This window comes from Cydia pomonella, chromosome 26, assembly GCF_033807575.1.
Source record: "Cydia pomonella isolate Wapato2018A chromosome 26, ilCydPomo1, whole genome shotgun sequence".
Lineage (NCBI taxonomy): Eukaryota > Metazoa > Arthropoda > Insecta > Lepidoptera > Tortricidae > Cydia > Cydia pomonella.
Genome location: NC_084728.1, coordinates 4,567,431 through 4,592,083, shown reverse-complemented (window position 1 = coordinate 4,592,083; position 24,653 = coordinate 4,567,431). Strand labels below are relative to the sequence as shown.

The following is a 24,653-nucleotide window of genomic DNA, read 5'->3' as shown; positions in this document are numbered from 1 at the left end:
ACAATTTGTTAAATATCAAAAAGTGGCGCCATCTAATAGATCAAAGGCCAAAGGTATGGCGCCATAACCTTGAGGTAATGCCCCGTAAGATGGCGCCACTTTTTGATATTTAACAAATTGAAAACATATTAGTAAAAGAATAAGGATCAAAGTCAAATGGCGTTCTAAAAGTTTTAATCATGTGTCGAAATATGGCAGTAAATTTACGTCGCTAGTTTTTTTGACAATACACCTCTATTTCAGATTCTCTTTGGTTACCTACAAATAACCATACATTTGTCCTGCCCCTCCCCCGCAAAAATCGGCTGTTTTGTACAGAATATTACAGACAAGGCGTCTCCGGTTGGTTAAATGATCTAAGATAACCGGTCCTAATTTCAAAATTTCAAGAAAATATGATTAATAGGACATAATAAGCTATATGTGACTATAAGCGAAGTCATCTTATCCGACTTTGTAAGAAAGATAAGCCTTGCCTATCTTGCTTGCTATTTGCCTCGCGCGTCTTCGCTCAGCAGCGTTTTCAAATTTTTGCCTCGCGAGGAAATACCGAATCAATTTGCTCGGCACGATGGCGTCATTCGAGGTAGCTGTGTATGGACCCGCCTAATCACTGTGTTCACGGAATAATTTCAGATATTGTCTATATCATTTTATTTATCCATACAAATACAGGCGCCCTAGACAAAATATCTGAATGTATTCTATGAAGTACCATAGAGATTCCGGTACTGAATTTTTGATTCAGTCCATGTGTGGTGTGTATCAGTGTAAAGTACAAGACAATTTCGTGCTTCTAATTTGACAGTAGATGGCGCTGTATGGCTTCATACATTGCGCAGTAACGCTGGTTGTCACAAGATGTTTGAGAATGAAAATTAACGTGCAAATCTTAACGCGGACGCTGCAATCGTTTAAAAAAAACGTCGTAACATATTTATGCAAAGTTTGTAGTCTATAGCCGGGTCCACACAGAGCGAGGCAATTTCCTAAATTTGGTTTTTATATGAGAACCAAACTTTGCAGAGTAATTACGTCATAATAAGCGGGTGGTCAATATAAACGAAAGTTGATTGTGATCTGTTTTTCCTAGTGTATAATCTGAATTGTACAGTGCTTTGGTCTCGTCTGTAATGCTGTATATTATTGTTTGAAAAAAAAAGCAGTCATAATAAACGGATTCCACAGTGTTATCATATTTATTATTTAGTACTCATATTAAATATAATACACCGAGTCACTCAAGTTTTAAAATGCCACTTGCATTAATTTCGTATTTTTTCATAATCTTTTTTTTTCTCTACTCAAAATCACGAGCTCCTTCTATAATGTCCCAGATTTTTTTTCTATTGTGTTACCATTTCCCCATATATTTTTTATGGCGGTAACAAAAAGGAAACTTTGAATGTATGGAAATTTTGGTACATTTTTCCTCCCATAAGGATGAAAAGGGCTCGCGATCCTGACTAGAAATAACACAAAAGTGGCAAAATAGTTATTTACGATACAAGTGCAGAAAATAGGAAATTCGCAACGAGTTGTGATAGATTAAAACACGACCGAAGGGAGTGTTTTAAATCGACACGAGTTGCGAATGACCTATTCGCACGTGTATCGTACAACGTTTTACAGTACATATGGTTCTTTAAAGTTTCGACGTATGCACGGAAAATGTTCATTCCCGCACGCGTGCGGGAAAGTAGCACCATATGTACTGTCCTTTAAAAAAAGTGGCAAAAAAAGAAAGGCTCCTCTAGATAAAGTTGCTCGTTATAGAGCGAAACATGACAAGCTCTGTTTGACTTAGCGTGAGTGACCCAGTTTAAATTGTTACGAGTCAATCAAATTTTTGTTTTCAAATAATTTCGACATGAAATCAAAATTAGCTGTGATCTTGATCATGAAAATTTCAATCCATTACGAGGACCATTAGCAGGAGCTTGTACTCGCGATCGTAGTTCAGTGTATCAAACTAGTGAGGGGCTTTTGAGGTTTTTTGAAATCTCCCCTCGAATCTCACGTAAGATCTTTCAAATTTTGTATTTTCAGTATAAATGCGTTTGATTTATTAAACAAAACACAGTTTGCTTTATTATGTTTATTAAGAGTAATAGAGACCTACTAGAGTATACAGTGGTCTCCATGATATAAGAGTTATAAAACATGGTATAAAATGGTATAAGTGTGGTATAACGTCAGGCGCAATGCCAACAGAAGCTAGCTAACAGCGCTAGCGTGGTACGAGCGGGTCACTGCGCCGGTTCTAGTATCTGTAGCAAATGACTCTGAGAAGCCAACCTACTAGTGTACACAGTGGTCTCCATGGTATTAGAGTAGTATAACATGGTATAAGAGTGTTATAAGGTCAGGCGCAATGCCAACAGAAGCTAGCTAAGAGCGCTAACGTGGTACGAGCGGATCACTGCGCCGGTTCTAGTATCTTTAGAAAATGACTTTGAGAAGCCAACCTACTAGTATATACAGTGGTCTCCATAGTATAAGTGTAGTATAACATGGTATAAGAGTGGTATAACGTCGGGTGCAATGCCAACAGAAGCTAGCTAAGAGCGCTAGCGTGGTACGAGCGGGTCACTGCGCTGGTTCTAGTATCTGTAGCAAATGACTCTGAGAAGCCAACCTACTAGTGTACACAGTGGTCTCCATGGTATTAGAGTAGTATAACATGGTATAAGAGTGGTATAAGGTCAGGCGCAATGCCAACAGAAGCTAGCTAAGAGCGCTAACGTGGTACGAGCGGATCACTGCGCAGGTTCTAGTATCTTTAGAAAATGACTTTGAGAAGCCAACCTACTAGTGTATACAGTGGTCTCCATAGTATAAGTGTGGTATAACATGGTATAAGTGTGGTATAACGTCAGGCGCAATGCCAACAGAAGCTAGCTAAGAGCGCTAACGCGGTACGAGCGGGTCACTGCGCCGGTTCTAGTATCTGTAGCAAATGACTCTGAGAAGCCAACCTACTAATGTATACAGTGGTCTCCATGTTACAAGTGTGGTATTACATGGTATAAGAGTGGTATAACGTCAGGCGCAATGCCCACAGAAGCTAGCTAAGAGCGCTAGCGCGGTACGAGCGGGTCACTGCGCCGGTTCTAGTATCTGTAGAAAATTACTCTGAGAAGCCAACCTACTAGTGTACACAGCGGTCTTCACGGTATAAGTGTGGTATAACATGGTATAAGAGTGGTATAACGTCAGGCGCAATGCCAACAGAAGCTAGCCAAGAGCGCTAGCATGGTACGAGCGGGGTCACTGCGCCGGTTCTAGTATCTCTAGCAAATGACTCTTGAGAAGCCAACCTACTAGTGTATACAGTGGTCTCCATGGTATAAGTGTGGTATAACATGGTATAAGAGTGGTATAACGTCAGGCGCAATGCCAACAGAAGCTAGCTAAGAGCGCTAGCGTGGTACAAGCAGGTCACTGCGCCGGTTCTAGTATCTGTAGCAAATGACTCTGAGAAGCCAACCTACTAATGTATACAGTGGTCTCCATGTTACAAGTGTGGTATTACATGGTATAAGAGTGGTATACCGTCAGGCGCAATGCCAACAGAAGCTAGCTAAGAGCGCTAGCGTGGTACGAGCGGGTCACTGCGCCGGTTCTAGTATCTTTAGAAAATGACTCTGAGCAGCCAACCTACTAGTGTACACAGTGGTCTCCATGGTATAAGTGTGGTATAACATGGTATAAGAGTGGTATAACGTCAGGCGCAATGCCAACAGAAGCTAGCTAAGAGCGCTAGCGTGGTACGAGCGGGTCACTGCGCCGGTTCTAGTATCTGTAGCAAATGACTCTGAGAAGCCAACCTACTAATGTATACAGTGGTCTCCATGTTACAAGTGTGGTATTACATGGTATAAGAGTGGTATAACGTCAGGCGCAATGCCAACAGAAGCTAGCTAAGAGCGCTAGCGTGGTACGAGCGGGTCACTGCGCCGGTTCTAGTATCTGTAGCAAATGACTCTGAGAAGCCAACCTACTAATGTATACAGTGGTCTCCATGTTACAAGTGTGGTATTACATGGTATAAGAGTGGTATAACGTCAGGCGCAATGCCAACAGAAGCTAGCTAAGAGCGCTAGCGTGGTACGAGCGGGTCACTGCGCCGGTTCTAGTATCTGTAGCAAATGACTCTGAGAAGCCAACCTACTAATGTATACAGTGGTCTCCATGTTACAAGTGTCGTATTACATGGTATAAGAGTGGTATAACGTCAGGCGCAATGCCAACAGAAGCTAGCTAAGAGCGCTAGCGTGGTACTAGCGGGTCACTGCGCCGGTTCTAGTATCTGTAGCAAATGACTCTGAGAAGCCAACCTACTAATGTATACAGTGGTCTCCATGTTACAAGTGTGGTATTACATGGTATAAGAGTGGTATAACGTCAGGCGCAATGCCAACAGAAGCTAGCTAAGAGCGCTAGCGTGGTACGAGCGGGTCACTGCGCCGGTTCTAGTATCTGTAGCAAATGACTCTGAGAAGCCAACCTACTAATGTATACAGTGGTCTCCATGTTACAAGTGTGGTATTACATGGTATAAGAGTGGTATAACGTCAGGCGCAATGCCAACAGAAGCTAGCTAAGAGCGCTAGCGTGGTACGAGCGGGTCACTGCGCCGGTTCCTCCTCTGCCGGGAGCTCCGCTGGAGGCTCGGGCTGAAAATAAAAATATTTGTATATGTAAATATTATGATATTACACTACAAGGCTTTCAAGACGTCATATGATAGACATATTATCAAGTACAACCTCGTTCGTAAATTCTTGTTTACCGCCCTTAGTACACAATGTACTTACTATTAAGAATTTACGAATGAGTGTGAATTTATTACCACAAGCTCGAACGATGTTTTTCATCACACTAGTGCAAAAAAGGGAAAAAAAACCTCCTGCCCAATTTCAGACGTATATTACAGGACTAGAAATTTAGGAATCTCTAATCGCAACGCCTAGCAAGTGCGATGAAAAAATACTTTACAGCCCTAGGTCGACATTTAGGATTTACGGATCGCTTAGATACGATCATAACACCTTCTTTCTACTCGTCGACTGTAATGGTTGAATTACGATTTCGTATACCAAACTGTAATTTGGTGCGTTTCATGTATGGACTCAACTATAGTATTCATTTCGAAACGGTTTAGTCAACTATACTGAAATTGACCAATCACAGCTCGCCGCAATTAAGAGGACGAAACAAAACGATAGCTCAAATGAATTATTTATTTTAGGTTGTATAGTAGAAACAATTGCTTTATAAGCTATAAACGCACATGTGACACCCTTAATATAGCCACATCCATAGACTACGAAAACCGCTTACCGCTGCTTGTTAGTCTCCATAGGCTACGGTGGCCAAAAGCGAGAAAAAAACCGTCTAAGAATTTAATTTCGCGCAGAGCAAGTACCAGGACCTCATGAGTTACGAGAAGGTGTCGTTGCCCACCCCGCCCTAGTATGAAGGGTCCCGGCGGCCGGGGCGCGCACGAGTATGAAGGTATCGCGGCTGCTCGCGTATCTTAAATAGCTGTATACTCTTAGTTTGTTTACCTATATGATTTCATTAGTTTTAAGTATTATTTTTGTTGACTCGTAGAAAAAGTATTGTATACAATAGTGATATAATCAAGCTTTTCAATCTCGTACCTCACTTAGGCAACTCAGCAAGCTACGTTGCCTACACACGGTACTCGACTGAAAAGCTCTATTATATCACGATTGTATAAAATACTATTACGAGCAAGTGCGATGAAAAATGTAATATTGGGTCATTACCTATGAAATTGGCGTTTTTGTTCATAAGTATTAGTCATGTCATAGTTTATTTATTTAACATTTAATAGTATTTTTTAATTTTATTAGTGCGCTACATAACAACGATTTTACATACAATTATTTGCTACTTTTATTGTTTTATGTATTCAGAATACCGCCCTGAAAACAGCTCTTTTCATGTGCTGCCGGCTCGAGTAATTAAATGACTTATTTATTGAATGACTTTATTTTTCTGACGGGACAATTTTTTTTTTTAAATATGTGATATAAAATGTGCCTTAAAAATGTCTCAGATTACTGGCAAAAATTTGATTGGTTTGAAAATGCCATCACAAAATAATCCGCAAAATTCATTGTATGAAAAATCGAATTTCTTTAAAGTTTTCCATACAAAACGCCAATTTCATAGGTAATGACCTAATATTTTTGAAATGGCAATAGGGTACCTGATGTTCCACCTCCAGCTCGCGCACCCGGTTCTCGAGCTCCATGACGGGGTCGGCGGTGGCCTCGGCGAGGTTGGTGACGCTCTTGGACTTGAAGCACTGGAAGTCCACGTGCCGGCTCTTGGCCTCCTCCTTCTCCCAGGACATGTGGATGAAGGGCCGCTGGACGTAGTTGTAGATCACCTCGGCTCGGCCTCCGGGCCTGGAATGTAAAGGTTTTTTCTCGCTCTAAGCTTTTTCAAACCGTTCCCAAATTCCTTACCCAACGTTCCTTAGTGGGCAAAGACGAAATCGGCGTTCTTTAGGTATGAATAAAATCTAAAGTATGACAGCTATGCAATTAATAATATTATAGGACATTATTACACAAATTGACTAAGTCCCACAGTAAGCTCAATAAGGCTTGTATGGAGGGTACTTAGACAACGATATATATAATATATAAATATTTATAAATACTTAAATACATAGAAAACATCCATGACTCAGGAACAGATATCCATGCTCATCACACGAATAAATGCCCTTACCAGGATTTGAACCCGGGACCATCGGCTTCATAGGCAGTGTCATTACCCACTGGGCCAGACGGGTCGTCACAATCAATTCAATTGTTTTTTTTTATGATTAATAAGTCCACTATTGACATAATATCCCGAGAATTTTGTTTATCTGGTATAATCCGAAGCCAAGTTCATCACAGTCCAAGGAAAGTTCATCAGTTCTGAGAGGTGATCACTTAAACTATTGTAACTGCGTCGTCAAAATGATATTTATATTTTAAGATTTTATTATTGTATGTATGTTAGTCTGTAAGGTATGTATATATGGGCCATAGTTGCCTGAAAATAAATGATATTTAATTTATTTAATTTAATTTAATTTAAAGCTACAAAGGCATATGTCTCAAAGGAACCCATACAAACACTTTTTCAGCAATCGAGCGGTGAGGGCTTGGAACAAACTCCCGGAAGATGTGGTTTTAGCACAAAATATGAACCAGTTTGAAAATAAATTAGACAAGTATATCTACTACTCGTTTTGGATAACTATTTTTATGAAGGTCATATCAGTTGTGATAACTGCCTGCCTGCTTATTAAATAATAATAAGTCATAGGGATTTAAAAAAAACAACGAAGCGCTTTGAGAAAGGGTAGGTTGCGCTTCGCTTTGCTCGTGATAGCGATGAGTTTCATAAAAGGATCACACGAATAATTTAATATCAAATTATGAACATACACTGTTTTATCTATATCAATATCATAAACTTCAACAAAACTCCGCAATTACAATAAATTAAAATGAAAAACGATTAAACGAAAAATTAAGAAATCATATGAGAGCTATCATTGTAGTTAATATTGGACCTGTAGTTTATAGGTAATGACAAAAAAAGTATGGGAATAAATAACGAATATATGCAAAGTCTTATTACCTTTTGCGAACTTTCTCTTTATAAGTTGGGTAGCCCTCCACGCCGAGACGAATCTTTTTGAGTCCACGCTCTTTCATCACTTGCTTCGCAACATCTCTGGAAAAATAAGAAACACATGTGTATTAAAACGGGTCACTCACGTATTTTAAGTCGAAAACGCTCGACATGTTTCACTCTGTACCGAGGAGTGTCGACAGGAGCTTGTGTTGACGGACTGGCGCAGGCGCACGGTAATTTATGTCTGTGTCTCACGGAAGTTTTGTTATTAAAACACATGTGTAATATTACAGTGTCATAATAATTTCACAACATAATAAAATTAGATAAAGGGAAAACAATCTTGAAAAGTCATTCATAAATCACACTAATTCATAATTCATTGCATTTACCTTAAAACTTGTTTATAAATTGTTTACAATGGTAAGTTCACCTTGTATCATTTATTACTTGTAAGCAGTTGTGAGCTATCATGTAGCTAAGTAAAGTTATTTTATTATTTGATTATTATTATTACTATTTTTTTTTACTCCTCCCCCTTCCTTGTCACACCTGGTCACATTTGGAAACCCCCTACCCCCTGTGTGACGTCACATATTTGGCAATTTAGTTTTTAACGAAATCAGCAATTCGAATTAAGTATTATTATTTGAATAATTCTTCCTTTGAGCTTTGCTGTCGTCAAGATACTTAGTTATTTTTTTATCATGTAGGAGGCAAACAAGAAGATTGTTAAGGCATACCTAAACCGCATAGAAACTGGCGGCGGCCTGTGACCTTCAGCCTGGCCGCGCCTAGCGACCCGTGCCCTCATCCCCGGCTGCGATGCACCTACGTCACATACATGTTATCGCGTCATGTCACCAGCAGCCAATGAGAGGCATCCATCGCGTATATGTCGTGATCGGCAGCCAATGGTGTAGCGGCTCGTCATCCCTGCGCGCACCAATGAAGACAGAGAATGACACTCACATTTTCGATCTCTCACCGAACTACCACGTAGCTTATACGTACTTATTTTTTGCTCCTTTTATATAACGTTAATTGATTCAAAAACCATGTAGAAAAATTCCGAATTATATAATTAATTCGAAGAACCCGCTGCCTTCGTCATTTCTACAACCTGCCATCCACATCAGCGCAAATCCTGGCCATCAGCCCCAACGTATGTCTATACGCGCAGACATAAATTTTGATCCATCGAGACCGGATATCAACCAGCCTTGGATACACGGATTGGATGTGAGAACGCATCGGCAGAGTGCTGTAACGACCTGAGTCATCGGCAGCGGTGAAGATCTTCGGTGAGACGAGCCAACTTACCTTTCCTACCTTTCCCTTTTACGCTTGCGTCATACCGTGCTTTTCTCAATTCCAGTGCTTGTGCTTTCGTTGTGACCCTATCGCACGTCGTCGAGTCGACCTTCGCAAAAGTCTGCAAGCAGCCCGCATCAGCTTTACCGCTAGCTGCCTTGCTGTGCTCGACCGTGGTGGTGATTGCAACTGTGAGTACTTGGCGCCTGCCTTTATTCGATTCGCGGAATGACTGGCAAAGATGATCTTGTGTTTCACGCCGCGTTAGGTCCTAATCAAGAAACGGACTTGGAAAAGATAAAACATTTAAGCCGTAGGCGAGGTTCCGTAAAATGTAGGCTAACTAATTTCAAAAAGTTTGTCAAAACGTTTGAGGGTTTAATTTTGTCCGATACCCAGCGCACAGAGCTTAATTTACGCATGCAGGGAGCTCGGGGTATTTTCGATGATTTTACTGAAATTAATAATCAGCTAGAAATTTTAATTCCCGATAGCGAAATGGACTCACTTTTTCAAGCCAGAGAGGCATTCGAAAGCGAATATTACGCGATTTTGGCCGAAACTCAATGTATGGTGAAATGCTCGGAGAAAGCTAACGAACCTAAAGTGCAAGCTTCGAATAATTTAGCCCAAACAGTTCGGCTCCCCGTCATTTCTTTGCCAACTTTCGACGGATCTTATGAACACTGGTTACAATTCCGTGACACATTTGCGTCCTTAGTGCATAACTCGCAAGAAATAACCAGCATTCAAAAGTTCCATTATTTAAAGTCATCGCTAAAGGGTAATGCGCTTCTTGTTATCGATTCACTTGAGTTTTCGGCAGATAATTACACGATTGCTTGGGAATTGCTATTGAACCGGTATGACAATAGTAGATTGCTAGTACACAATCACGTAAAGGCCTTATTTTCTATACAATCGCTTAACAAAGAATCGCCGGCACTGTTAAGAAAGTTATTAGATACAGTTTTAAAGAATTTACGCGCTTTAAAACTGCTCGGTGAGCCCACAGAAAGTTGGGATACACTAATTATTTATTTAGTTGTCTCTAAATTAGATTCCACCACCGAACGTGAGTGGGAGCAATATAAATGCACTTTATTACCAGTGTCGAACGAAAACAAAGCCGCGCTTAAGGTAGATGATTTGCTTAAATTCATTCGCGACCGCGCCGATATGTTAGAAACCTTATTGGTTACGCACAGCCGGTCTAACACTAATAGCACTTATCCGCAGCATGATGCTAAAAAATCATACACTCATAACGCGCACACGGCTCCAAAGGTTCACTGCAATATTGTTACCGAAAAGTCCGTCGCCAAATCTCACTCCAAACAAACACCAAACAAAAAATTATGTTTTATGTGCAACGGTAAACATCCTTTGTACTCGTGTCAAGCATTCATTGATTTAACTTTGCAAGATAAATTAAAATTAGTTCGCGATAAAAGTTTGTGTGAGAATTGTTTACGAACAGGACATACATCCAGTGAATGTCGATATGGCCCGTGTAGAAAGTGTAACAAAAAACACAATTCCATAATTCACGAGGACGAGAAGGAAGGTGCCAGTGACAAGCGCTCCGTAGCATTGCTGGCAACAGACAACGCATCAAGGTCGCCCTCCTCCTCCTCCTCGATCACTGATAATAATATCGCACACGCACAACACGTATTGCAGGTATCGAACGCACACATAGACGAAGACGTATACGCGCGATTGTCTTCGAGGCGACCTGTAATGTTAGCAACTGCCCTAGTCGAAATTCCAGATAATTACGGTAATTATCATAAAACGCGAGTGATTCTCGACAATGGGAGCGAAGGTTGTCTAATTACCGAAGCGTTGTGTGACAAATTAAATCCGCAATCGTTACAGTCCACTGAAGAATTAAACGGTATCATGAATTTAGCTACACATAGTTCGCGAGTATGTGAAATCGAAATAAATTCACTTGTTACCAATTTCAAGGCGCGATTACAATGTAGGGTTTTACCGCAATTAACCTCATCATTGCCTACGTTTCCGAGCAAACGTAATCAATTCCGCATTCCAGATAACGTACGTCTGGCAGATCCTAACTTTTATGAAAGTCAACCCGTTGAGTTACTTATAGGAGCTGACCTATTTTGGGAGCTCCTCGAAGGTCAAGTTGAGATAACTCGCTTAACAAACGGGGCATTTTTAGTAAACACTAAGTTAGGATGGATTGTTTCCGGACCTGTTTCCTCTAATACGCGCAACACGAAGCCTATCAATTGTAATTTTACGCAATCTCTTGACAAGCCATCATTAGATAATCAATTACGTAGGTTTTGGGAAATAGAGGAGGTGCAGGCAAACAACAAATCGCACAATTCGCGCAGCGAAGAGGAAATTGCATGCGAAGACCATTTTGTCAAAACAACCACCCGTCTCGAGGATGGTAGGTTTTGCGTGCAACTTCCTCTCAAAGAACCTCCCGAATCTCTCGGTGACTCATTCGCGCAAGCAAAAAGACGCTTTATGTCGTTAGAAAAACGTCTCAGTCGCGATCCTATATATAAAGGCATGTACAGCGACTTTATAAAAGAGTATCTCGCGTTAGGTCATATGAAACGAGTATATACCTACGGAACCCCTAACTACTTTCTGGCCCACCATGGAATTTATCGTGAACATGCACAAAAACACGTCTTAGAGTCGTTTACGACGCTAGCGCCCCCACGACCAGTGGCAAGTCGCTGAACGACATACAACGCGTAGGTGCACCTATTCAAGGCGATTTGATTGCCATATTGCTGAGATTCCGCGAAAATAGGTTTGTTGCATGCGCCGACATAGAAAAACATTATAGACAAGTTTTAATTGACGAATCTCAACGCGACTTACAACTTATTTTATGGCGCGATAATCCATGCGACGACCTTGACATATATCAGCTGAGTACCGTTACATACGGCACGGCGGCCGCTGCCTTCCTCAGTTGCAGGTGTCTCAAACAGTTGGCGCTAGAATGTAATGACCCCGAAGTAGCTAGAACGATTAGAGACGATTTTTACGTAGACGATTTGATCTCTGGATCGTCTACAATTCCCGAATTGCTACGAATTTGTGACGAAACCGCGAAAGTTTTAAGTTCTGGTTGCTTCCCATTACGAAAATGGGTTTTTAACTTCGATTGTACCGATCAACGTTATAATGATGATACATCAAAGGAATTATCATTAGGCGAACACGCGCATAGTAAGACTTTAGGTCTCGGTTGGTACAACAAAAGTGACGAATTGTTCTATCATACGCGACACGAGTCAAATCCTAAACCTGTCACAAAACGCATAATATTATCCACGGCATCACAGGTTTTTGATCCGCTCGGATTATTAAGTCCGATGATAATTATCGCTAAATGTTTATTACAACGGTTGTTTTTATTAAAGGTGGATTGGGACGCAGCGGTTCCCGATGACGTCACGCAAGCCTGGCACCGCTTTGTAAACAATCTAGCTATTTTACCTAGCATTCGCATACCACGCCATGTTATGTGCAATGACCATATATGTATAGAATTGCATATATTTTCAGACGCAAGCCAATTAGCTTATGGCACTTGCGCCTATGTACGAACGATTGATGATAAATCAGCTGTTACCGTCCGGTTGCTATGCTCAAAAAGTAAAGTGGCCCCAATTTCGCCTCCGTTGAGTACGCCTCGATTGGAAATGTCCGCGTGTTTATTGGGCGCTAAATTATATAATAAAATAAAAGAATCGTTCCGCGCAAAATTCAACCGAGTAATATTTTATACCGATTCAACAATTGCTTTAAGTTGGCTCCGAATGCAGCCTAATTTACTAAAACCTTTCGTTCAAAATAGGGTTGCAGAAATCCACGAAATAACGAAAGAACATTCGTGGCATCACGTTAGCGGCAAGTGCAACCCGGCCGATTTGGTTTCTAGGGGAGTACAGTTGGACGCACTTCGCACCTCCAGTCTCTGGTGGACCGGTCCCGACTTCCTTCATGACATTAATTATAATGCTCAGAGTGTCGATCCGTCATTGTTGCTAGACGAGTCCCAGATACCCGAACGTAAAACTAATCCTATGACTAGTCTGGTATGCAACGACAATAACAATAATAACCTATTTACATTCGACAGGTTTTCTCAGTTCAACCGTATGCAACGCGCGGCCGCATATGTGCTTCGCTTCATTCATAACGCGCGCAATAAAGATGCACGTCGAACCGGTGCGCTCACTGTAGATGAACTGAGGGAATCTGAAATATTACTCTCGCGCTTATCGCAATTGGAGTCATTATCGGATGTTCACAATGTATTGACAAAGAACAAATGTATCGCAAAGGGTTTCTTAGCCAAATTAAATTTGTTCATTGACAATAACAAGGTAATTAGAGTCGGAGGACGGCTTACAAATTCTTCTAGGTTTGATTACGATAAGAAACACCCGATATTACTTTCTAGTAAGCACCATTTTACTGTTTTATTGTTCCGATATGAACACAAAAGATTATTGCACGCAGGACCGCAGCATATATTGTTCTCGCTTCGCGAGGCCTGGTGGCCTGTAAGCGGTAGGAATTTAGCTAGGAAAGTGGTACACAGCTGTGTTGTTTGCGTTCGTTTTAAGGGTAAAACGCTAACTCCTATTATGGGTAATTTACCTTCAGAGCGATTAGAACCCGGGTTCGCGTTTGTCAATTGCGCTGTGGACTACGGGGGTCCATTCTACATTTTAAACCGCAAAGGTCGGGGAGCCACAACTGTTAAGGCGTATTTATGTATATTTATATGCTTTGCTACACGCGCAGTTCATTTAGAGTTGGTTACCGATCTCTCTTCAGATGCTTACCTACTGGCGTTGAAAAGGTTCATTTCGCGTCGTGGTAAACCTTCAAAAATATATTCAGATAACGGACGGAACTTTGTAGGTCTTATGAATGATTTTGCAAAGTTTTTAAAATCATGTTCAGGCGAAATAAAAGAATACGCGAATTCGAATAAAATTGAATTTATTATGACACCACCTTATGCTAGTCATTTTGCTGGTCTGGTTGAGGCTGGTGTTAAGAGTTGCAAGCATCACTTGCGACGCGTGATAGGTGATGTTAAGCTAACTTACGAAGAGTTTAGCACGATTTTGACTCAATGCGAAGCTATCCTGAATTCCAGGCCTTTGAGTCCTTTGTCCTCAGACCCGCAAGACTACACCCCTTTCACCCCTGCTCACTTCCTCGTTGGACGTCCGCTGACAGCTCCTGCGTGCGCTGACCTCAACGACGCTCCCGTACACCGTCTGACACGATACCAGCGAGTGGAGCAAATGCGACAACATTTCTGGGCCAGGTGGTCGAAGGAGTTCATATCCGAGCTGCAGGTCAGAACAAAGTGGACGAGAAATATGGACGACCTCAAGGTGGACACTCTCGTCTTGATCAAGGAGGACCATGCTCCGCCCCTCAAATGGAGCTTAGGGCGAATCACCAAGACTTTCCCGGGTAAAGACGGCGTCTCCCGAGTGGCCGATATCCGCACATCCCGCGGCACTGTACGTCGAGCCTTTTCGAAGATCTGCCCGCTACCTACGCATGATGACTAACTTCACCGTCTCATTGGAAGTTGACTCTTCCAAGGCCGGGAGCTTATGTTAAGGCATACCTAAACCGCATAGAAACTGGCGGCGGCCTGTGACCTTCAGCCTGGCCGCGCCTAGCGACCCGTGCGCTCATCCCCGGCTGCGATGCACCTACGTCACATACATGTTATCGCGTCATGTCACCAGCAGCCAATGAGAGGCATCCATCGCGTATATGTCGTGATCGGCAGCCAATGGTGTAGCGGCTCGTCATCCCTGCGCGCACCAATGAAGACAGAGAATGACACTCACATTTTCGATCTCTCACCGAACTACCACGTAGCTTATACGTACTTATTTTTTGCTCCTTTTATATAACGTTAATTGATTCAAAAACCATGTAGAAAAATTCCGAATTATATAATTAATTCGAAGAACCCGCTGCCTTCGTCATTTCTACAACCTGCCATCCACATCAGCGCAAATCCTGGCCATCAGCCCCAACGTATGTCTATACGCGCAGACAAAGATAAATCACCTGATGATAAGCGGATACCGTCACCCATGGACACACGCAACACTGGCCTGGCCTTTAAGATGGGATCTCTTTTCTTGAAGGTTTAAAGTTAAAATTAATTTAAAACACAACATTATCTAGCAGATAGTACAGTCACCTGCAGATATTTTTAACCCCCCTCCACCCCAAGACAAATTTATATGTAGGAGGGGTCAGTTATCTCTGCAGCTGACTGTACATGAGAGTGACTGACAGATGATGTTCATTAATAAGTTTTGGGTACCTGTTCTCAATATACTTGAAGAACCTATATAGCGGCGTGGACAGCACAGTCTGACTGTATTCATCCCCCATCTGCGGAGGATACTGCTCGACCCACTCCACTGCATCATCATCTAATAGTAATAACACAACACCATGGCACTCGCGGTCGCCGCGGCGGGCTGACTGCACTATGAGCGGGAGAATGATAATATAATATACTGACCTATTCTCAATATACTTGAAGAACCTATACAGCGGCGTGGACAGCACAGTCTGACTGTATTCATCTCCCATCTGCGGAGGATACTGCTCGTCCCACGCCACTGCATCATCATCGAGCAGTACCACAGCGTGGCACTCGCGGTCGCCGCGGCGGGCTGACTGCACTATGAGCCGGAGAATGATAATATAATATACTGACCTATTTTCAATATACTTGAAGAACCTATACAGCGGCGTGGACAGCACAGTTTGACTGTATTCATCCCCCATCTGCGGAGGATACTGCTCGTCCCACGCCACTGCATCATCATCGAGCAGTACCACAGCGTGGCACTCGCGGTTGCCGCGGCGGGCTGAATGCACTATGAGCGGGAGAATGATAATATAATATACTGACCTATTCTCAATATACTTGAAGAACCTATACAGCGGCGTGGACAGCACAGTTTGACTGTATTCATCCCCCATCTGCGGAGGATACTGCTCGTCCCACTCGACTGCATCATCATCGAGCAGCACCACGGCGTGGCACTCGCGGACCTCGCGCCGCGCCGACTGCACCATGAGCGGGAGAATGATAATATAATATACTGACCTATTCTCAATATACTTAAGAACCTATACAGCACCGTGGACAGCACAGTCTGACTGTATTCATACCCCATCTGCGGAGGATACTGCTCGTCCCACTCCACTGCATCATCATCGAGCAGCACCACCACGGCGTGGCACTCGCGGACCTCGCGCCGCGCCGACTGCACCATGAGCGGGAGAATGATAATATAATATACTGACCTATTCTCAATATACTTGAAGAACCTATACAGCGGCGTGGACAGCACAGTTTGACTGTATTCATCCCCCATCTGCGGAGGATACTGCTCGTCCCACTCGACTGCATCATCATCGAGCAGCACCACGGCGTGGCACTCGCGGTCCCCGCGCCGCGCCGACTGCACCATGAGCGGCAGGATGAGGCGCTCGAGGAAGTTCTCGAACTGCCGCCGGGCGCCCTCGTTGGACAGCTCGTGGAGGAGACCGCGGAGGTTCTAGAAACGTGATAAGCAGGTTTAACTCTTAATTTCGGCAAAAACGTGGAAGGTCGTGAGACTCCTGAACTCAGGCCTCTTCAAAGCTCAATTTCAGAAAAAATGCAAAAAGATGGTCGCAAGTAAGTGCTACTGTTTCCTGTTGTCAATTTAAGAACTAATGGCAAAAAATAAAATAAAGCAAAACTTAACGCGGATGCTGCGACGATGCTGCAATAATTTAAAAAAATGCCTTCACAGATATGCCAAATCCAAAGAAACATAAAAAGACTTTGGTACCAGTTGGAATCATCACAATCTGTGGGTTAAAACTCTTTGATATGCTAAAACATTACGGACGCTAGTAGATATCGCTCTTTAGTGATAAGACCGCCTGTTGTCTGCCTCTATCTTTAATCAATTGTTTTTCTTGAAGCTGTATCTCGTATATAGTCTCGTATCGTAATAAAGAGTATTTTATCTATCTATGGTGTCTGCAGAATATTGCCATGGCACAAGCCTTTAGTAAAATTTACTGGAAAATCATAATCCACAGAAATTTATGGACAAAATTGGTGTTCAACCCCTCGCTTCTACCGCTTCTCAGAGATGTGACATTAAGAGATGCATTAATTCTAAATTTTTGAACTCCAAGGATGGTTTAGCCGGCGAATTTTGACGTATAAAGTTGAGGGATTAATAAATTCATAAAAAGCACAAAAATGTAGCTATTTAATGCAACATTTCAGGTGAATGTACATCACATTAAACCATACTGGCTATTGTTTTGACAATTCGAAAAGAATTTGTTTTAATTTATGTAAACATGTATGTTACAATGCATATTCTATTGATTATTGCTTTTCTGCTAATAATGCAGAATCCGAAAAAAATTTTTTTTTTGGTTTTTCATAATGTGAAGTACTGTTCCATTTCTAAGGACAACTCATATGAAATTTAGAATACGGGGTTTATATTAGATTGAGAGGCTCGAGACACCTGTATTCATACCTGGCATCTAACAGTATCAGCATCAAACGGCACCAGCAGATAGTCGCAGGCTTCTCTCAGCTCCTGAACGGATACAGCTGGCGGGCAACGGATAGCTCCGCCACGGTAGTACTCGAGAATGGCTCGGAACACTGTTGCCGAGATGCCTTCAGCCACCTCATACTCTCCTCGCTCATTGGGATGTGTGAATTCTAGACCTGAAAGTAGGGTCTGTATTTGTATTATTATTATGGCTCCGTCACACCGACGCGGAAGCGTTCAGGAGCGAGGCATATCAATATAACACTTAATCAATTTTTCCGTAACATCTGGGTGGGTGGCAGCGCCCACGCAGCGTCAGTTTCGCATTCAGTCGGCGGATCAAGGGCGGGTTGAAAGCAGCGCTGCGCTTCAGCAATGTGGCATAGCTCATAACGTTCCGTGCATTCCGTGTTGCGCGGCACGGAACCTAAGACGTCACAAAATACTTCTGCCCCGACAAAAATATCAATAGTGGAAGGCTCATAAAATGACAGGTCTGCCAATGTGATGCCGGCAGGAATAGGTTGATTGGTAAGATCTATTAGATAGGGCGGCAGATATTTATTTACTAGTTAATGAAATGGTATATGGATTGACATCAAGTACTTCTCGGGACCTTTCTAGTGAGTGCAAACTCTATGTGTATGCACTTTTCCATTTAGGATTACCACTAGCTACTTTTTAACTGCATCATATGCATTGTCACATAGTAATTAAGGAAGTCCAAATTTATCAACAAAATTTTTACTGAATCAGATATTAAGAAGTAGTCCATATTTAAAACACTCATAGTGAATTTAAATAAAAGTATATATGTAAAAAGAAATGTTGTACCAATAATTCTTGGGGTTAGGTAATTAAAGCCGACCCTAGGCATCATTCAACAGGGAAACTACTACAATCCCCTAAGGTTCCAAAGTTGACTGGACTCCGACCTGCCTAACCAAAACTGCCAAATTCGGGATCCACCTCTTGGACATCTTAAAAAGGGGGCAAAAAATATTATTGGTAATGCTCAGAGTTCCTACAAGTTTCAGAGCCCACTTAATATTCACTCACGACCCATAGTTTGGGAAATGCTACCCTATGGGAATATTATGTTTTGTAATGTAGTCTTATTAATACTGCCACAATAACTACAAATAATGATCAATCAAAGTGTACGAAAGTTGTTGTTTGCACAAAGCAATGACTAATAGTATATTTTTGTATCTTATGAACATGTCATTGTTCTATATTGACAAAATAACATTCAATAACTAGAAATATAGATTCACAATAACAAATCAATGTTGTATGAACATCTAATGTAGGTCAAATTTCACACTAATCACATCCAAGTGGTCTGAAAATGACAAGGAAAGATTCCATTGACTCTTAACAAACAAAATAATATACCTGAACTGAACATCCTGCCAAGCATCGTATTGGGATGAGCTGTGAATTGCGCTGGGTCTACCACGAACCTAGTATTATCTACTACCAAAGTAATTCTATCTTCACATAGCTGCTTTCCATTTCTAGGCGGATCTTGAGCTGACGACGTCGAAGGAAGAGGCGTGTTTGCTTGGTTTTTCGGAGGCATGCTTGCTGAAGACAAACGCGCCCTCATAGGAGGCATATTCCTCTTAGACAACCTCTTTCTCCTATCTTCGTTATCCCTTCTGTACTCCTCGGTATCGCTGCTGCTGTCTGGGTAGAAAAATGGTCTCCTCTGATCGGTCATGGCCTCCTGGCCTTTGCCCTCCATGTCCGACATGGGTACCACTATCACATCACGCGCTACGCGCTGCCTTTGAGGCTTAAACTGCGGACGTCTAAGATTTCTCGTCGTGAAAACAAAGATTTATGCAGTGGAAAAATTTTACGTCAGCGAACGTTTGACAGATCATAGATGTTGCTAGAAGGATTTAACATGGAAATAATGTTGCCAGGTTCGTGGCTCATGTTTCGCTGGTAATCGATAAAACTAATTTGCGAATAATCGATGAAATAATTACAATATTTATAAAGTGAAAACATTAGCGCGCTAACATGATATTTAAAGGTATAATTTACCTGGCGACCTACCAGTGGCAGCATGGTTCCATTTTTATCGCTTGTCACTATGCCTGTCACTTTCGCACTTACATACTTGTTAGAACGTGACAGGCATGGTGACAAATGATAAAGAGCCGACCATCTTAGCCCTCCACCGTCCCACCGTCTAATTTACGTGACAAACTTTATCATCTTAACAAAAATATCAACTTCTTGCGCAGCCTACTATCTACTGACATGTGTAAAAGTAATGGGAACAAGAATAAAACAAAAAGATTATCAGAAATCTTTATCCAAAAACTTGCAATATTCTTTTTCAAGTGCTTTGATTGCTGTGTCTGTGATCAACAACGCATTTTGTCGCTTCAAGTTTTCAATGAGCTCCGCTTGTTTGTGAATACGAGACGTCAGTGTTTTAATTCGTGACTCTAATCCAGAGATGGCGTTGCGATGCGAGGCCGAAAGTTCCCGAGATGCTGATCGAAATTCCTGCAATAATGGGTTACACATTAAAATTTTCAATAGTATAAATTATTGTATTGAAACAAGTTCACATCATGAATTAAAATAGAAAATACCGAAAAATAAATAAATGCGAATTCTATTCCAAGTGAAGAATCATCTAAAGAATGCAAGTAGGCAAAGCCTGTTAAGCCATTTCCAACAGTAGAATAAGCGGCAAATTTAAAAAATGTAGGCGCGAAGGATTATCGTCCCATAGAAAATTTGAAGTTGGCGCCTTTTTTCTACTGAAAAACTAGTATAGGGACCGTGCGCGTTGGAGGGTCTGCCATCTTGTGGCCTGAATCGGAACCATAAACATGTGCATTTACACGTCACGCGTTTTCTTGTGCATAGTAGGTTCTGCCATTTTTTGCGCTATAATATTGATATATATAAGAATAAGAATAAGAATAATATTTATTTCAAGAATTTGGCATTACATATAATAATAATAATCACATTTACGCCTCGCGCCAAAAATCTGACAGCTCCTGTGCTGCCTCCTACAGTTCATGCACGTTCTCTATTTCACAAAACATTGATCATTTACCGACACCTTAAAAATTTAAATCGCTTAGAATTTTGTGATAATTTTAGGCGGTTCTACACAAATTCCAGTCTTGGGATAGTTGGGATCTTGCGACGCTTTAATAAATAAATGGGCTTGTAAGCAAACCTTTTCAACGATCTTAGCGCTCTCCAGTTCTTTCCGCAACTTATCGACAGTTCTCTCATAAGAGCTTTGTTTGGATTCTTCGCTGGCAATCTTCGATACCAGCTGCTTCATACGGCATGCTTGGCTGTCTAACTCCGATCTCTGTTTCTCGCAAATACGCTCTTTTTCCTGCGAACACGCATCAAGTAAACGATATTCAATATAGTTTAATTAGTCGCCTGCTGTGAGGTCGCGTAGTAAAAGAAGTAAAGTCACATTTCCATGAAGATTCAAGCCGGCCGGACGGGCCGCGTGTATCCATTTGATTCTATCAAAGAGGGGCTGCAGACGGGCGTGATGTATAATTGCTTAAAAAAGTACCAAAATCATCAACAAAACATTTTTTTATATCTATGATACAAACGAGTAAGAAAATTGCCTGATGTTATGCAATTACCATCGAACTGGGACACCTGTAACATTAAAGGGGTTGAAAGTTCGTGCAGTGCGTTGCCGACCTTAAAGAAGGAGAACGCTCTTTTTTTTTCAAGGTTTGAAGGTCGTATCAGTCCGATCTGGAAATACCGCGGAAGACAGTTCATCCCACTGTGTAGCTGTACGAGGCAAGAAGTGTTTGAAGACTTACATTAAACCGGTTTTGCAGCGACGCACACTTGGCCTTAGCGCTGCTCAGGTCAGCATTCAAGTTGTTAATGTTGTTCAAAAACGTCATTCTCTCAGATTCCAGGTCTGCTTGTCGCGCTAGATGTTTCTCACATTGTGACGCCTGTAATCAACATGTAGGTCAGAATCGCAACTCAAAAAACAGCTAAGGTCAATGTGGAGAAGACAGGCATAAAAAAAATTGTTGGAAAGACTACTTAAGGTACTTCGCCTTGTTCGTTTGTCCATGTGGACAACAAGACCGGCGTATAAAAAATATTACTCAGAAGACCCTCATAAGGCAAAAACTCTTATATTTGTATACATACCTTCGTAGTAGTACCACATTGACCTACTTATCTAATCCACTGATTAAAGTATCTTAAAAATCAGTAAAAACCCTTACTTTCTTATCAATAGTAGCTTGCAATGTATCTACTTGTTCCTGTAGCAGTTTTGCCTTGGATGCCAAAAATTTACATACACTTTCCACAGTTGTACCACCTGAAAAATAAAGTATGTATACTCTGGCAAGCCAAGTTAGATTGTCACTAGAAAAATAGTATTTAAGATAGATAGATAGATAGAGATTTATTTGCATACCAATATATGTTACATACATGGACCCTGGAAAGGGTGTAGCAAAATAAAAATGTAAGTAGTTCACAATATCACACTTTGCTTACTATTACTTATATTAGTTATAATACGTACAACATGGCCTATACTTGGATTATAGTAAATAGTATTTGTAAATTTTTTAAATTGCACTTTTCTCTAAGTAACAATAAAAAAAAATGTATTATATTATTACATAATAACATAAGAGCCTCCTCTAACTAAAACTATAAACTTAATACCTATAAACAAGGATTTACTAGATGCCTATTAAAGTAGATCTATCCTTCTCATTTTTCAAATTTGGCGCCTTTCTCTACTAATAAAGCTGGTTTGCCAGAGTATATGCACCCAAAGAGAATATTACCACTATTTTGTATATTTTGTAAGCACCTAGTGCAATATGCATTTTCTGTAATACAAAGTTTGGTGTGAAGAAATATGATAACTAACACAAATACTTAAAATAAACACTTAGAAATTAACAGCCCATCAACGTGCTCAGTAGCGCCACTGCTAAATAATTGTGATTATTTAAATTTAACAATGTATATTTAAAAAAGGGGGCCGCTACGTACTGCATGTAGTATTTAAGTACCTTTTGAATAAATCAGAATAGTTTTTACGTTGCTGGATTCGTCAATCTAGGCAAGTTAAAACGGCCGGTTTTGTTTTGAGTTTATAGGTCGACGAATCCAGCAAAATAGAAACTAGTTTGATGTATTCAGAAGGTACTTAAATACAAAATACAGTAAATAGCGGCCCCTTTTTTATTTTTTATTTAGGGTTCTGTAGTTTAAAATATCTATCGTAAAATTAAAATAATCATAATTATTTTCCAGTGGCGCTAGTGAGCACGCTAATGGGCTCTTAACATACCTCTTGTATTTAAATTTAATGTATTTCCTCACCTTTTGTAAAAGACGACGGCAGAACCTTTTCCTGAATATTCATTATAACAAAAGCGTGTAAAAACTCATTATCGAAGTCCCTTCGTTTTTCCGGGGTTCTAAAATCACAGGCATGATGGTCACAGCCGTGGTCTTTGTAATTTGTCTCTGGTTCAGGCTTGACAGTTATTTTGGCGGGTGATTTTGTTTTAATTTTTGTTGGAGTACTTTTTGGAGAAGGGCTAGACTTAGGAGTTTCGCAGCAATGTTTTTTATAATTTGATTGTTCATGTAGTGAAATATTTTGAGGTATTTCTGAGAAAAAATCGGGCTTTTGCTGAAACAAAAAAATTTGCGGTTTATTTTTTACTTATTGATATACAGTTGAATATACTTACGCAAATACCATTTTAGTAATCTTATTTAGAAAAGTTGTAAAATTACTCAATACCTAGTTGTAACACTCGTTAGATGGCGCTGTAGTAAATGTGCCCCTACTCCACTCCTGAGCTAAAGCGCTAAAGCGAAACCAAAGAGTATGAGCGAAGCAAAACGTGCAAAAGTATTGAGCAGCGTTGGCCGAACGTTAATTGCAATTGACCATTAACCATTACAAATTGCATTAACTTTTCGGCCAGCCAACACACTGAGGGCCTACCGCGAACCACGTTCGACGTGTTGCCTCTCTGTTGCACTTGTAAATTTGTACGTAAGTGTGACAGGGAGGCAACACGTCGAACGTGGTTCGCGGTAGGCCCTCTGATATCGAGTAACAATCGACTTACCATTGCTTTTTCTATTTGCTTCATTAAACTGTCTGTCTTCTTTTCTAATTGTTTATTCAGCTTTTTAAACTCTTTTTCCTTCTCAATTAAGTCAGCGGAATCCATCTTAATGGATATTTAGTTATCAACGGAAAGTTAACGATAACTATCCAGATCAATTAACCGATTATAAACAAAATACGATTGTTTGACTAAAAATTACTAATATTTAGAAACCTCTTTAATTTGGTTGCATACTATTGTAATCAAACAAACTCGTTGCTATGACAACGGGTAGATCAATACAGTTACTTGACTTTACGTAAAGTCATATGGATATCTTTTTTGATTTTGTATGCATTCAAGGAATATTTTAAAACAGAATTCGACCGCTTAATATATATATTATTATCAAATCTTTAATAGATATTTATTTTTTACCATTGAATTACTATTTTAGTTGTTGTTGACCACATTTTGCTGCCATCTAGCATTGAAAAATGATCTAAACAAATATGGCCGACTCGCGTCAAAAACAGCTGTGCATCGACCAATGAGAACCGTTCTTCAAATGTCAATATGCCGTGATTCTCGTGCTACAGACACATATTATAATTGTTGACACATTGCTTTGTCTCCCATATGATCTATTTCCAGAAACCTATAGCATAAAACTGCTACAACGCAATGAAAATTTATGGACCGAAATAAAAAACATGTATTGTAAACAAAATTGTATGCAAAAAGGTTAATGATTGTATGAAAATCGTATCAAGGTCGCTGAGCTATTACTGGGTGTGAGCGAGACACGAGGAGCTAAAAAGAGACAGGACGTTAAATCTGTGTCTGTACCACGATTTCACTGGTTTCTTGCAATCGATTGGCC

At 40.9% G+C, this 24,653-nt stretch overlaps 3 protein-coding genes across 3 annotated transcripts; 1 reads left to right on the top strand and 2 right to left on the bottom strand.

Annotated features, from left to right (window-relative positions):
* Window positions 1–1,738: 1,738 nt before the first annotated feature.
* LOC133532039 (BTB/POZ domain-containing protein 10) lies at window positions 1,739–19,544 on the bottom strand. The gene is made up of 6 exons (XM_061870527.1): window positions 19,032–19,544; window positions 17,613–17,809; window positions 16,369–16,622; window positions 7,681–7,776; window positions 6,245–6,446; window positions 1,739–4,679 (listed from the first exon to the last, which is right to left on the bottom strand). Exons 1-6 carry the CDS (start codon window positions 19,390–19,392, stop codon window positions 4,632–4,634), a joined length of 1,158 nt encoding a protein of 385 aa, XP_061726511.1. The 5' UTR covers window positions 19,393–19,544; the 3' UTR covers window positions 1,739–4,631.
* Window positions 8,480–15,007, top strand: LOC133532006 (uncharacterized). The gene is made up of 2 exons (XM_061870483.1): window positions 8,480–8,981; window positions 9,056–15,007. The coding sequence occupies exon 2, from the start codon at window positions 9,220–9,222 to the stop codon at window positions 11,719–11,721; it is 2,502 nt and encodes an 833-aa protein (XP_061726467.1). The 5' UTR covers window positions 8,480–8,981; window positions 9,056–9,219; the 3' UTR covers window positions 11,722–15,007.
* Window positions 19,545–19,951: 407 nt separating the features above from the next.
* LOC133532013 (paramyosin-like) lies at window positions 19,952–24,119 on the bottom strand. Its single transcript, XM_061870497.1, has 6 exons — window positions 23,789–24,119; window positions 23,025–23,340; window positions 21,902–21,999; window positions 21,479–21,619; window positions 20,854–21,021; window positions 19,952–20,162 (listed from the first exon to the last, which is right to left on the bottom strand). The coding sequence occupies exons 1-6, from the start codon at window positions 23,891–23,893 to the stop codon at window positions 19,953–19,955; spliced, it is 1,038 nt and encodes a 345-aa protein (XP_061726481.1). The 5' UTR covers window positions 23,894–24,119; the 3' UTR covers window position 19,952.
* Window positions 24,120–24,653: the final 534 nt, after the last annotated feature.

Bases quoted from the DNA above. Each gene is read 5' to 3' on its own strand.
- LOC133532006 (XM_061870483.1), top strand. From the start codon at position 9,220: ATGACTGGCAAAGATGATCTTGTGTTTCACGCCGCGTTAGGTCCTAAT.
- LOC133532039 (XM_061870527.1), bottom strand. From the start codon at position 19,392: ATGTCGGACATGGAGGGCAAAGGCCAGGAGGCCATGACCGATCAGAGG. The intron at 17,810-19,031 runs GTATATTATTTT...CCCTACTTTCAG, and splicing joins TGGCAGGATGTTCAGTTCAG to GTCTAGAATTCACACATCCC. The intron at 4,680-6,244 runs GTACCCTATTGC...TTTTATTTTCAG, and splicing joins AGCTGGAGGTGGAACATCAG to CCCGAGCCTCCAGCGGAGCT.
- LOC133532013 (XM_061870497.1), bottom strand. From the start codon at position 23,893: ATGGATTCCGCTGACTTAATTGAGAAGGAAAAAGAGTTTAAAAAGCTG. The intron at 22,000-23,024 runs GTGAGGAAATAC...TTTATTTTTCAG, and splicing joins GCCGTCGTCTTTTACAAAAG to GTGGTACAACTGTGGAAAGT. The intron at 21,620-21,901 runs GTAAGGGTTTTT...TGTTGATTACAG, and splicing joins AAGCTACTATTGATAAGAAA to GCGTCACAATGTGAGAAACA.